Here is a 15712-nt window from a genome sequence, read left to right as displayed (position 1 = left end):
TATATATATATATACATATATACGATGGGCTTCTTTCAGTTTCCATCTACCAAATCTACCCACAAGGCTTTGGTCGGCCCGAGGCTATAGTAGAAGACACTTGCCCAAGGTGCCACGCAGTGGGACTGAACCCAGAACCATGTGGTTGGTAAGTGAGCTACTTACCACACAGCCTCTCCTGCGCCTATGTTAACGATTCTGTCAGCTCATCATCTTAACAATCAGTATTATATTGATATATTGACTAGGCACTAGAACACATTATATACTGGAATTTTACACTCTTCTGAATCAATGTCAGTTGCTAATTCTGAAGTGAAGTCCAGTTCAGCAGGATTTGAACTCATAATGTATAAAGATTACAACAAATGCTGCAAAGTATTTAGTCAGGTGTTTCACTCTTCAATCAATTTATTTATTCCTTCCCTAGATTGTTGTATTATTGAGAATTTGAGTTTTCTTTACATATATAAGACAATGAAATCTTAAAGCGTCATTTTAAATCTTTGAGCATGTAGCCCAATCCTGAGCAGCTCAGTATAGTTGACTTCTTGTATGTAGACTGCTCCAGAGTGGTTTGTAAACATGGCAATATCTGTATCATTTACTAGGAGTTCTGTAGAATTCTCTGATGAAAAAGAGCCTAGGTGCAGTGCTGACATCTACACTTCACTCAGGAAATCAAAAGTTGGAAAATTTTCTTATTTTTAGCCAAAAAGATGACCAGGAAAATAAGAGTGCTTACTTATGGTTTCATCAATTGCAAATTAACAGTCTATACATAATTGAATGACATGATGTATAACACTGTGTAACATGATTTTTGTCCTACGGTAGCAACTGTAATTTCTTATTTGCTTACCCCTAGAAAGTATGAAAAATGACTAATATTTCCTTCAAACTTTACTTTTGTTACATTCATTCAAACCCCAAAGAATCCCTTTCAACATATGTCTTTGATGCTCCCTGACGACTTCTGATCATAATCAGAAATGCACATATTGTCAGCCACTAAGCAACAGGTCAAACAAGTGACACACACATCTGTGGTATTGAGCAGAATATTTGCTATAATGATATTTCTGCTCCAGCAACTCAGTCCTGAATCTGTTTGGAACGTAATGGAAAATATGTCAGTTTCAAAACATTGATGTCCAGGTCACAAAAGCAAATTTTGAAGTGAAGAGTAGTCATTTCCTTTCATTTCTAGATAAAAGCAAATACGAAATAATACTTACTGACCAAAGACAAAAAAGAATTAAAATTTTGTTACACAGTGCAATTGAATGATGTGTCGTGTGTGTGTGTGTGTGTGTGTGTGTGTGTGTGTGTGTGTGTGTGTGTGTGTGTGTGTAAATATATATATAATTGAATGAGGTATATTGTTAGCATTGCAATTGTTTGGAAATTGCACTGAAGTGGGTCTGATTTCTTCGCTGCGATTTGCTGTGTGAATAATCATGACAATGGTTGTATTGTAAAATATGTGTTGGTTCTGTGAATGGCATGTAAGTCTAGTGCACATATATTGTTTACCACTAGTCCGTTGATCTGAATCTAAACATACATTGGAGAGTTTCATGCATAAATATTGAACAGTTTTGCTCCAAAGACATTAAAAGACGATATCCCTTTTATTCATTAAATTACATAAAAACTATCCTGCACAAACGTCACAAAATGATATGTATCACTAAAAGAGAGATGTTTTGTGTTTTCCTATATGTAAAATCCAGGAAATATATCAGAATTAATCATTCAACCACCTTAAAAAATATGCATCAATTAGAAGTTGTGGGTTCAATATCTACTGGATTGTCTCAACTGGATCTATTTTTATAATTTATTTTATAATCATAAACACAAACATATTCTACATGAAATTCTAGGTTAGTACTAAAAAGTTTCTCTATTATTTAAATTAAATATACAATTAATTAGTTAATTAAAAAAAGACCATACATACCGTTGTTGCCAATATAGTTTCCTCAGCATTGAACTCCATAGAGTTTATGCGCATTTTGTGAAGCTTAATCACCTGATACAGCTGCAAGTCACAAGTATTTTTCCCTTTGCGAGTAGTACCCTCATCAACTGGTTTGCATATTTCAAAGAGGCGCACAACACCATCTTCAAAACCAGCAATTATGTGAGATCCCTTGGGGCATAACTAAAATGGAAATGAAATAGAATCATTAACCCTTCAATCAAATTTAGAGAAAGATCAATTATTTACAAACAGATAGAGTTAACCAAGATAACACAAGATATATATTGGATTGAGGAAGATTTTCTATCTGTTAATCTCTTCTAAATTTGATATTATGTATGGAATGATTGCTTAAGCACCTTGGTATATATGAAACAGAATTATGTTAGCATAATGACTGCATAATCAGAAATTTGCTGTTTCTCAGTCTTTGTGGATCAAATTCCATCCTTGTTTCACTGAATGTCATTTTACAAATAACCACTCCTCAAGCTTTGAGAAAAGATAAATAAATAAAGAGGAAAGCTGATTATTCGATTATTTTGATGAAATGGAAGCTAATCTGGTGCAGTGAATTATTAACCATAGTGTTTATACTTTATTTTGTCTCCTTAGATATACAGATTTTATGAAGCAAGGATAGACACGACTGTCTTCACACAACATACTTCAAATTACACCACTAAACATAATACTCTAATAAATACAAACTCTCAATGATCTCAACTATTTCCTATGACTTCCACAAACTGGCATTTGTGCTGGTGGCATGTGAACAAAACATTTGAGTGAGGTCATTGCCAGCACCGCTGGACTGACTCCTGTGCAGGTGACACATAAAAAACACCATTTGAGTATGGCCGTTGCCAGTACTGCCAGACTGGCCCTTGTGCCGGTGGCATGTAAAAGCACCCACTACACTCTTGGAGTGGTTGGCGTTAAGAAGGGCATCCAGCTGTAGAAACTCTGCCAGATCAGATTGGAGCCTGGTGCAGCCATCTGGTTCGCCAGTCCTCAGTCAAATCGTCCAACTCATGCTAGCATGGAAAGCGGATGTTAAATGATGATGATGATGATGATGATGATGATGATGATGATGATGCTATATATATATCATGAAGTATATTTTCCACCTAAATGTGGCAGACCCATAGGAGATGATGCTACTGTTGTTTATAGCCCCAGGAAGACGTCTCCTCCAGCTGGCTAACAACATACTATCTGTGTCTGATTAGTATTTGCAAAGGGAAATCATCGTTCCCATCTCTAGTCTTACGTGATACATACAGACCTGGGTTTCTGAGTTTCATTAGTGTGTGATAATCACCAGCTTTTTTCTTTATTATAAGCCTTAATATAGAAAGGACATTACAAGGACAAACATGGGGTACATTAAATGATTTACGAATGAATTATGAGGTGTGAAAAATTATGATGATGAAATGGCTTTCTACCCACAAAGTAGAAGTTCCATTTTACTGTTTTTACAATTCAGTTTGTGTCGTGTTTACCCCGCAAAAATATTTAGATCTGCAAAATTTACCACTGGTGATAATTCATTGTATTGAACTCGACATGGTGTATTGTCCACTCTGCTTCCGAATATCTCTGTCAGTCTAACCGCCCTTTCATCATCCAGCAACACTGCTCTCAGGTTTTTATTCTCCTCCCTATCAACCAATCTCACTCTCATTACGCCTTTCATTTTTGCAATTCGTTCCTCCATATCAACACTTTTCTCGTACATCACTATCAGTCTTTCATGTTTTCCCTTGGGTAACATTCTCTCTTCCTTTTCTGTCGTTAGTGCTGACATTTCTATTTCGCTCTGTTGCTTGTCTTCCAGTTCCTTCCGTTCCTCCTCTTCCTTACTTGTTGAAGGCTCCAGTTCCTGTGTTCGATCTCCCGTTGCTTCATTTTTTTCTTTTTCCTTTTTCTCTGCTTTTCTTTTCTTTTTCGCAGGGGATTCACTATTTTCTCTCCTCTCTACCTCAGTGAACTCTGTTTCTTTCTCTGTTATTACATTGACTTCTTTCTGGCACTCCACCTCCTGTTCGTGTTTCTGGGGACACTTTGCCTTTATGTGCCCCCTTACTCCACATTCGAAAAATATTGCGGGTCTACTCTCCACCATGATTCTCAATCTGGTTTCGTCGGGTAGGATTATCTCTTCCACAGTTTTGTGGAGGTCAGATACGTTGATATGTACCATCACTTCCAGGCCATACCCACACCAGTTGATCTCCAATGTCTTTGACATTTTCAGTATCTCTGCTTCCTCCTCTGTATTGTAGAGGATGGCTGCCACAAGCCAGTCCTCGTTAATTTCGGGCGGCACTCTCCCTATTCTTACTGTGGCCGTGCATCTGCCACAGTAAGTAGGTAACAGTGCCCACTGTGCCGATTTCAAGGCTATGGTGGAGTACTTCTTTGCTTCGTTCTTATTAACGAAGCGCACCTCCACCGTGCTAAACTTTCTTCTTCTGTTATAGAATGTTGTTACTTTCTTTACGTTCTTTAAACATACCTCTATCTCTTCAATGCCTGCCATTTCTACTTTTCTTGACACTATTTTCAGCGTTCGATAAGTAATTATTATTCTTTCCAACTTCTCTGCTACTTCTTTGCGTGTCAGTCTTAGGTATCCCCCTTCCTTCTTCAACAGCTTATCAAATTTCTTGTAGTCTATGTCTTTCACTTTCAGTTCCCGTATCTGCAGTAGCTCGGCTGTCAGGCTTTTGCCTGTTACCGCAGCATAACTGCCTGTCTAGACCTGTGAATTCATATTTCCCTTATTCACTGCTTCACCCATAATTGGAGAAGCCAAACAAAATTTTCAACCATTTCACAAATGCAACACAATATTCAACAATTCAATAATTCAACAGCACATCAACTCAACACTTCCTTAATTCAACAATTCAGAAATTCAAATAAAAAGTCACAACTCACATCAACATGATAATCACCAGCTAGCGATGAGAACTCATTCCAAACACAAAATAGTATATGCTTTTTCCAGTGACTAACTGTCACTGATCTCGAAAAAGGAGAAACAAGCAATAATAAATCTCTGAGCGAGAAGTAAACAGTAGCAGCACAGAATCATGAAGTATATTTGCCACCTAAATGTGGCAGACCCATAGGGGACAATGCTACTGTTGTTTATAGCCCCATAGCCAATGACCAATCATTTTTCTTCATCTCCAGCCTTGTGGAGATGAAGAAAAATGGTTAGTTACTGGTCATTCCTCTAAAATCCTTATAAATAATTACGATTTCTGATGAACTTTTGACAAAGCAATACACGCTTTCTCCTATCAAATATTGTCTACAAATTCTTTCTGTAAATATGCTTATCAACAATTATGATTTCTGGTGAACTTATAAACAATTATGAACTTATTTTACTACCTATTTTGAACACTTTTATGTAAACTGTTTAAACACAAAGCCTCTCTTAACATATTCTTTTCATTATCAAAGACTCTATCACTGTATATTAACTAAATTTTAACACCACAAAGGCTACACAAAGCCTTTCACCTTATTTTTTAAAGTTTTTATTTTTTAACAAGTGAAACCGGTCAAGCCAATGAACATCTTTAAAAGACCTCTACATTTTCAAATCCTCTTCCCTATATATTTTCACTCATGTGGTACCTTCCAATTTTACTTTGTTATATGTGTATATATATATATCATCATCATCATCATCATCATCATCATCATCATCATCATCATCGTTTAACGTCCATTTTCCATGCTAGCATGGGTTGGACGATTTCACTGAGGACTGGTGAAACCAGATAGCTACACCAAGCTCCAATCTGATTTGGCAGAGTTTCTACAACTGGATGCCCTTCCTAATGCCAACCACTCAGAGAGTGTAGTGGGTGCTTTTACGTGTCACCCGCACAAAGGCTAGTCAGGCGGTACTGGCAACGGCCACACTCAAAATGGTGTATTTTATGTACCACCCGCACAAGAGCCAGTCTAGGGGCACTGGCAATGATCTCGCTCAAAAATCCTTACACATGTAAATATATATATATACACATGCACACACACATATATACATACACACATATATACATATACACACACACATATATATATACATTGGGTCATCCCATAAATAATGTGGTTTTTTTATACTTCTTTTATTTCTCAAAATTAAGATAAAGTTATTTTTTAATCTAAAATATACTCTCCTTCATTTTCTACAATCCTCTTCCATCCATCTGGTAGACTTGCAAGGCCCCTCTTCCAGAATGCACTTGTCCATGATGAAATATACTGCTCTAGTACTGTTCTGACCTCATCTACAGAATTTGTATTTTTTCCGTCCAAATGATTTTGAAGACTGCAGAATAAATGATAACCAGATGGGTTAATGTTCACCGTATATGGTGGGTGGGGCATTGTTTCTCATTCAAACTTCTCCAGCTTTTGGAATGTCATCCTCACTGTATGTGGCCAAGCATTATCCTGATGGAAGAACACTTTTTGTCTTGAAACCAAAGATGGTCATTTTTCTTCTAACACTGACTTAAGCCACTCAAGCTGCTTGCAGTAGATCTCCTTTGTTATCGTTTAGTTTGGGTTTAAAAGTTCAAAGTGGACTAAACCTTTCATATCCCACCAAACAGAAAGCAACATCTTACACAGGTGAAAACCTTCTTTAGCCTGGGTGCCCTTGTTTCTCCTTTCCCTACCCACTGTCTTCGGCACTTGACATTTTTATAGAGAAGCCATTTCACGCCACCAGTCACTATTCGGTCCAAAAAAGGTTCATTCATGAGATGTGATAGCAAAGAAGAGCACATATTCATTCTCTGTGCATGATTAGACTTGGAAAGTGTTTGAGGAATCCATTGACTCAATTTGCTGACATTTTTTATGGCAAGCAGGTGTTGATGAATGGTTGAATGACTAAATCTAAGCTTCTCTGCTAGTTCTTCAACAGTTACGATGGGATTTCGTTCCACCGGGGTTTGCAGGACATTCTCGTCAAGCTTTACAAATATTCCAGGATAAGGCTTATCTTCTAGGCTGTAGTTTCCGGCTCGGAATTTCTGGAACCACTACTGACATTGGCTTAAGCTTATTGTTCAATCCCCATATACTGCAATGATATTCCACACTTTCCATTGCATTTATTGAACTCATAAAGCAAAATATGCTGAATATGCTCCTTTGTCACTTCCATTATAGCTTTGAAAAAATAATTGTTAAAATCGAACTGCACATTTCAAAACTTGCACTAAGAATAAGCACAAGGTAAAATTACTACCTGCTTTTATAGCAAGTTGATGCAAGTAGTTTATCCCATCCCCCTCCAACTTTTAGTTCATACAACTGAAAACACAGCATTATTTATGGGATGACCCAATACACACAGACACACACACACATCCATATACAAAGATCTTTTAAAATTTTTAGTGTACCATATCCACTTGCAAGGCATTGATTAACCAAGAGCTAAAGAGAAGCACCTTTCCAAGAAGTGGTTGTGAAACAAACTTTTGAAAACTATACAGTAATACGAGTGGCTGTGTTGGCATGAATCAAAATGCTATTAGATAAAGCGTTTGTTCCCCTGGAAATATCACTGGTATGCTAGCCATCAGTGGAGGTGCAATGGCCCAGTGGTTAGGGCAGCGGACTCGCGGTCATAGGATCGCAGTTTCGATTCCCAGACCGGGCGTTGTGAGTGTTTATTGAGCGAAAACACCTAAAGCTCCATGAGGCTCCAGCAGGGGATGGTGGCAAACCCTGCTGTACTCTTCCACCACAACTTTCTCTCACTCTTTCTTCCTGTTTCTGTTCTACCTGTATTTCAAAGGGCCAGCCTTGTCACACTGTGTCATGCTGAATATCCCCGAGAACTACGTTAAGGGCACACGTGTCTGTGGATTGCTCAGCCACTTGCACGTTAATTTCACGAGCAGGCTATTCCATTGATGGGATCAACTGGAACCCTCAACATCATAAGCGACAGAGTGCCAACAACAACCACAAGCTAGCCATCAGAAATGAAGAAATAAAAAATGCAATAAAGTGATATAATAAGGTATTGCATGAGGAATTTGAATGAAAATATAAAGTACTTCCTCAAATGAATTTAATGAAAAGGAATAGCTGTTGAGGTTATCTGCGGTATGATTAGTAAGGCTTTGAAAAGGATCAGGAGAAACAGCAGAACAAAATCATCAGAAATTTTTATGGTGTGGTATATCAGGCTTGCTGGTCATTCTCTAAATCAGGTAATGCAGGAAGGTTATATTCAAATGACTGAGATTGCAATAAAATTTTTATGTTATTATCAGTCCAAATATGCTTCAGGCATGTTTGAACTGGAGAACAAGCTACTCACTGTGTTTTGTCACAGGAAATATATTCTGTTTGTTGACAAATGGTATGTACGTACCTAGATCGTAGTGCTGCCTCACTAGTGTCTGTGACAAAAGAAGAGATAACTAATCCAAAATGCTGGCATTTCACAGTCTGGGTAGATGATGCTGTGAGCTGATCTAGGTGTGTACACACCATTTGTCAACAAATGGGATATATTTTCTGCGACAAAATGCTGTAAGTAGCTTGTTCACCGATTTGACATGCCTCAAGCATATTCAAACTGGTAATAACGTTACAATTTACTTATCACTGCTTAGTGCTCTCCCTCCGTAATGCAATAAGATTATCAGCTAATATAAGGTAAAGCAAATGACTGAAGTGAGACAATTAGAAATGTTTCAAACTGATAGATCAACTTTTGAAAATAGCCGAGGGAGCTTTTGCAAAATTAATTGAGGATAGATTTAACCTGGATAAAATGCATTTGAATCCATACTATGACATGGAACCATACGTGCTATATCTTTGAGACAATGGTGAGAGAAGTACAGAAGAATGTCTACAAGAGCTCTGTCCTCATCATGTCCCCTACTTTTATTTCTCTGTTTATGTTATATATGTGCATGTGTGCATGCAGAAATTTGCATGTGAATATGCATGTAGAAATTTGCAAGTGTTCAAATTTTGTCTTTCATTGTTTAGCATGTGTACTTCCATACCAACGATCATTGATAAAACTTCTAAAAAATCCTGTGTGCACATTTTTTTTTTTTTGTTGTTCACTACTCTGCAAAAGAAGTGTATCTATATAAGTACACAGCTTAGAGGGTTTTTACCCTTTTTTCATTCAATTTTTTTGTGGTAGAAATAATGCAAGAGTTCAAGAATGATTCCTCTTGGACACTGATCTGTCAACCAGTGGCAAGCACTAACTTTCTTATTCCAAATACTAAAACAGAACTAATATTTCTAACCAGTTATATCAAAGATTCCTTACCTTTTCTGAAATCCAAATCAAACATGTCCCTCCAGCAACAAACCTCTTCTCAGATAGCTGTTTATTTGAGTCAATGTCAAAGATACGAATAGTGTCTGCAAAAATGACAGCAGTATTAGATATTGAGTGCTAACATTAAAGGATCTATCTTCAAAGTAAAAAGAATATCTCCTGGATGATATAAATCCTTTGTTCATTTTATACACTGACATATTCAAATCTATATTCCCATCCTATTTATTTTGGCTGTTGTACTCTTTAAACTTCTTCAGGTATCTGTCCTATTTGACAACATTCCTGAATTATTTTCAAAACAAACCTTTTATTAACTCCACAGAAGTAGATTGTTCTTAAGCCATTAACCAAGGATATTATCCTACTTGTGATGTTGCTTGCTCAGTCTTCTTGAACAAGTGTATATTGTCTGAAAGATCTGGTGATCAAAGTTATGATGGCTAAATTACTACATTTAACACTTAATAAATCTTTATAATAATTATCTCATTAAGCAATAAAAATTAGGCGCTTTAAATCTGAATTGCTTGAACGGAACCAAACGGTCAATGCAGAACTCTATGTTCAATGGATGGAATGACTCAACACAGCTATTCAACAATTGTGGTGTTACTACTATCAATTCTAATGATGCATGCCTACTAATTCTAGTGACACATGCCAACCACTTCAAGAGACATACAGACCAAATATTGTGACATATCTGCTAATTCTAGTGACACACCTATCAATGCTAACAAGAATACTTTCCATAAGTAACTTTTGTAGAATGCTAAATTCACTAGAGAAAAGTTGATTATATAAAGTCCTAAGCAGTGAAAGAAAAGAAACAAGTTCACCACATACAAACCTATAACTGATCTATTAACAATCAGAAAGAAAATTATTCCTAACAAGAAAATTGCTGCAAAGCTGCATGATAGTGGTGTTAGACATGACATGCAGACCATCATATAACTTGTTTGACATTGCATTTTTATTCTTCTCTTCCATTTTACAAATCAAGTGTGCATATGCACATTGCCTGTTCATTCTTCTTTTTCCAGTTTCTATTTCAAAACTGTTTACAGATCACAACCATCTCATGAACTAAGTGCTTCATGCTCTGATGGTTGTGATAAAAATTTTCATTTTAAATCTGTCATATAATAATACATCTCTACTTAACTACTGATAGGTTATATCATATTTGTTTGTTTTTTGTTAGTTTTGGAGTATGAATGAAAACTGAAGGTTACTCACGGTCCACACCAGTTGTAGCCAACAGGTTAGCTACTGGAGAACAGTCTATAGCTTTTATAGATCCAGCATGAAAGGAAAACAGTTTTTTTGGTGCCCGAGATGTGTGAGAAAAGGTAAGATCTAACTCCCAAATGCCTCCATTAGCATCCTGAAAATAAAAATATAGAACCACTGAAAGATAGCAGACTGGGAAATATGTGACAGTGTCTCATTGCAGTATGAGACAACAGAAATCTAATGCAAATCTAAATTTTACCAAATCTGGTGCCCATTAAGATTTGTCTTTTATCTTTTATTTGTTTCAGTCATTAGGCTGGTACTTATTCTATCAGTCTCTTTTGCTGAAATGCTAAGTTATGGGGATGTAAACACACCAACACCTGTTGCCAAGCAGTCATGGAAGACAAACACAGACACAAGAGTATACACACATGTATGACAAGTTTCTTTCAATTTCTGTCTACCAAATCCACCCACAAGGCTTTGGTTGGTTCAAGGCTATAGTAGAAGATACCTGCCCCAGAGGCCATGCAGTGGGACTGAACCTGGAACCATGTGGTTGGGAAGCAACAGTCACAAATCATCTTCACAACCTCCTTTGAGAAGGTATTTAGTTTCACTCCTAGAAAGCCTTCCCTACATATAAGCATTAAGTGCATGTGATTGAGATATCTGTTGTCAGAGATGTACTATTTCAATATACAGAGACCTTAAGGTGTTGAGCTGACAAAGATTTGTCAGCACACCGGGCAAAATGCATGGTGACATTTTGTGTGTCTTTCCATTCTGAGTTCAAATTCCACCAAGGTTGATTTAGCCTTCTATCCTTTCAGAGTTGATGAAATAAGTACAAGTTGAGTACTGGGATCCATGTAATTGATTTACTTTCTCCCATGAACTGGTTGACCTTGTGCTAAAATTTGAAATCAATAGAGAGACCTCAAAAATATCTTTCAATGGAGACATGACAAACTAGTTTCTATCAACTGCTCCAGTATACAGGCCTCCTCCTCCTCCTCCTCCTCCTCCTCCACCATTTCCACATCTATCTATCTATCTATCTATCTATCTATCTATCTATCTATCTATCTATCTATCTGTCATTCTACCTACCTACCTTTTAATCTCTCTACCTTTCTATATACACACATGTACATGCACACACTTTCTATTTATATAAGTGTGCCATATATAGAGAGTAAAAAAGAATTGAACATTGCATTCTTATAGTTAACGTTAAGAATGCAAATGTTCAATTCTATTTCCCTCTATAGTACACTTTATAATTATTATTATTGTTATTCATTTAGCAGTATGCTATAGCAAAGTTAAGAAATCCAATTGTTCAATTTTGTTTACTCTTGTTCTAAATCTAAAAAATTCCATCTTTTCATGTTTTGTTTTTGACCAGCCCTAATTGTAGAAAATCTCCCTCTCAGTTTCGTTAACCACATGCTTTTCCTATGTTGACTGTTGATTAGTAGTTTGCTTTGTCTGTGGCTATGCCACATTGGCTTCTGCTAAGGAATAGGGCAGATACGGTGTTTTACCATTCACCCCTACCACCTATACCAGAAGTCTTTATCCCCTGACCTCTACCAGATGTCTTTCTCCTGATCATCTCTAACAGCTTACAATACAGAACGCTTCCCCCTCTCCCTTCCTCCTCCATCCTTACCTAGTGTCTCTCTCCTGTTGAGTAGTGATTATGTAGTGAATAAAATGATGGTGTAGTGTATGCAGGTTGAAGGTTATTGTATGTTTACAAGATCTGCCAAATGCAAGCTTTCTTTTCAGATGCATAATGCTGCTCTCCCCCATCCCAGGGTCTCACCAGCCCACACCTTCCATACCCTCAGAGATGGCATACTTAGTGTTGGCACATTGAAAGGTAGGTCTGGTGAGACTGTTGAGATGCTTGAACAGAGATGTGTAGATTTGTGATGTATTCAAGAAGTAAGGTGGAGAGGAAGTTCTGTAGGGTTCCTCACAGGCAAAGAACATAGGTATAAGATTTTCTGGCTAGGGAACACTGACTGGGTTGGGGGAGTGGGTATACTCCTTGCAGAGAAATGGGTTGATAAGGTAAATGAGGTAGTCAGAGTCTGTAGTCTGTGATAGAATACTTAAGCTTAAACTAGCACTGCAACATGAATTAGTAACCATTACCTTGGCTTATGCCCCTCAGCAAGGGCTACCTGATGAACAGACAGACCTATTTCATGACACTCTCTTGCAGACCACCTCATTGACGAATGACAGGGACTTTCTCTTTGTGGCTGATGACTTCAACAGGTATGTTGGACAACATCCAGGGAGCTTCTATGGTGTACATGGTAGCTACGGATTTGGTTCCCACAATGAGGAGGAGACCAGGCTGCTGGAGTTCTGTGATATGAATGATCTTAGGTTCTGTAATACTAACTTCAGGAAACCTGCCAGTCATCTGTTCACCTACCAGTCTAGTGGGCACACTAGTCAAATTGATTACATTCTTGTCTGGAAACAGGAAAGATGGCTACTTATAAATGCCAAAACTTTCCCAGGTGAAGAAAACACACCACAACATAGGTTAGTAGTTAGTGACTTCAGGATCAAGGTTAAATGGCTGCCCAGAAGATGACCAACATGAAAAAGAAGGGTCTGGAAGCTTAAGGATCCTCTGAATGGACAGAGATTTAGAAATATATTACTTGAAGATTTTGATGAAAAAGAGGAGTATATAGCATCACATAATGTGGTGGACAACCGGAGGTTCCTACGGGACAACCTGTTGAGGGCTACTGACCAGATCTGTGACTGGAGCAAAGTTCCCTCTTGACCTAAGGTAATGTGGTGGTGGAATAATGTAGCTGACAGGGCCATTAAGGAAAAGAAACAGGCATGGAAAGACTGGAAGTGCAGTGGTAGCAGGGAACTCTATCAGATCACCAGAAGGCAAGCTAGAAGACAGGTTTACTTAGCCAGAAAGGAAGAAGATAAGAAAAAAATTTGCCAATGTTCTGTGTCGTGTGGACCAGAGACAGTGTGTGAGAGAGAATCATGATGTCATAGGAGAGAAATGCATCTGCATGGATGATGGTTCACTTGCATTTAATGATGCTGCAAAGAGAGAAGCTTGGAGACATCACTATGAAGGGTTGCTGAATGAAGAGAATGAATGGGAGAAAGAGAGTCTGCTACCAGCTACTTAAATTGACAGTACCTTGGTAGATAAAGCAATTAAAGGTATGAAGACAGGGAAAGCCCCCAGCCCATCAGGAATCACTGCAGAGATGCTTAAAATATCTGGCAGTGTAGGCTATAGTCTAGTCACCCGTATAGTTAACCAGGTGATGCATGAAGGAGTCATACCCAATGACTGGTGTGCTAAACTCCTACAAAGGTAAAGGTGACGCATTAGATAGGAATAATTGCAGAGATATCAAATTGTTGGATCAGGTGATGAAAGTCACAGAGAGAGTCATAGCCCAACTAATTAGGAAGAGAGTTAGTTTAGACAAGATACAGTTTGGTTTGGTACCAGGGAGAAGCACCACTGATGCTATATTTCTGGTAAGACAGTTGCAGGAGAAATTCCTAGCCAAAGATAAACCTCTGTACTTGGCTTTTGTTGACATGGAAAAAACCTTTGAGAGGATCCTCCGATCCCTTATCTGGTGGTCAATGCAGAAACTAGGGATAGATGAGTGGTTGGTGAGAACTGTCTAATCCATGTACAGGGATGCTGTAGTAAGGTAAGTGCTGGCAATGAGTATAGTGAAGAACTCCGGGTAGAAATAGAGGCTCACCAAAGATCAGTTCTCAGCCCCCTCTTATTTCTCCAGGCAATAACAGCGGAATTCAAGACAGGCTGCCCTTGAGAGTTCCTCTATGCTGATAACCTTGTTCTTATAGCTAAATCATTATCAGAACTAGAGGAAAAGTTTCAGGTGTTGAAGCAAGGTTTAGAATTGAAGGGCCTTTGAGCCAATCTAGCAAAAAACAAAATCTCAGAAAGTAGGAAGGCAGACAAATCACACATACCTTCAGGTAGATGATCCTGCTTGATCTGTAGAAAAGGTATAGGTAGAAACTCCATAAGATGTACCTGGTGTAAGCTATAGACACATAAGAGGTGCAGCAATATCAAAGGAAGGCTAACTTGGAAGATAGATTTTGTGTGTGCCAGATGCACAGGGGCAATAAACACTGAAGATGTACAGAAAATAGATTTCATCACATGCCAGAGGAAAAAACTAGAAGTAGTTGATAGCTTCTGTTATCTAGGTGACCAAGTTAGTAGTGAGGGTGGATACTCTTGAGAGTGTAGCTGCTAGAATAAGAACTTCCTAGGCAAAGTTCAGAGAGCTCCTACCTCTGTTGGTAACAGTGAAAAGTAAATTGTATGATGCATGTGTGCAAACAGCCATGCTACATGGCAGTGAAACATGGGCCATGACTGCTGAGGACATGCGTAGGCTTGAAAAAAATGAAGCTAGTATGCTCTGCTGAATGTGTAATGTCAGGGTGCATACACAACAGAGTGTAAGTGCCCTGAGAGAAATGTTGGATATAAGAAGCATCAGATATGGTGTTTCATATGGATGTGAAAAAGTGTCACACCCTAACAGTGGAGGGAATCTGTGGAAGAGGTAGACCCAAGAAGACCTCGGATGTGGTGGTGAACATTAGGCCTCACAGAGGCGATGACAAGCAGCCAAGACCTTTGGAGATATGCTGGGCTTGAGAAGACCTGGAAAGCCAAGTGAGATCATAGCCGTGGCTGATGTCAGTGTTGCATAACCAGCCTGTTTGAAAGTACCCATCAATCATTGGGCAATATGTTGTGCTTGAGATGACCTGTTGAGTCAAGTGAAATTGTTGTCATGGCCAATGCCAGTGCCACCTGACTGGCACCTGTGCTGGTGGCACATAAAAAACACCATTCTAGCATTGCTAATGCCAGTGCTGGTGGCACATAAAAAGCATAATTTGAGCATGGTCGATGCTAGTGCCACCCAACTGGTTTGCCAGTCCTCAGTCAAACTGACCAACTCATGCTAGCATGGAAGGCGGACATTAAATGATGATGGTGATGATGATGATGAAGGTGATATATGTAT

General features: G+C 38.3%; 1 protein-coding gene across 1 annotated transcript in view; it reads right to left on the bottom strand.

The window, feature by feature from the left end:
* Positions 1–15712, bottom strand: part of LOC106873590 (cilia- and flagella-associated protein 44) — a gene marked incomplete at its 3' end in the record, with an annotated part of 187418 nt that overhangs the window by 127444 nt on the left and 44262 nt on the right. Inside the window, exons 8-10 of the mRNA XM_014921024.2 lie at positions 10608–10755; positions 9351–9445; positions 1967–2170 (exon numbers count right to left, since the gene is read on the bottom strand). Coding sequence (XP_014776510.1) covers positions 1967–2170; positions 9351–9445; positions 10608–10755 — 447 coding nt within the window. The remainder of the gene's footprint in view (positions 1–1966; positions 2171–9350; positions 9446–10607; positions 10756–15712) is intronic.

This window comes from Octopus bimaculoides, chromosome 5 (assembly GCF_001194135.2).
Source record: "Octopus bimaculoides isolate UCB-OBI-ISO-001 chromosome 5, ASM119413v2, whole genome shotgun sequence".
Classification (NCBI taxonomy): Eukaryota; Metazoa; Mollusca; class Cephalopoda; order Octopoda; family Octopodidae; genus Octopus; species Octopus bimaculoides.
The sequence above is the reverse complement of the archived record's forward strand: the minus strand, read 5'-3'. Positions and strand labels throughout refer to the sequence as shown.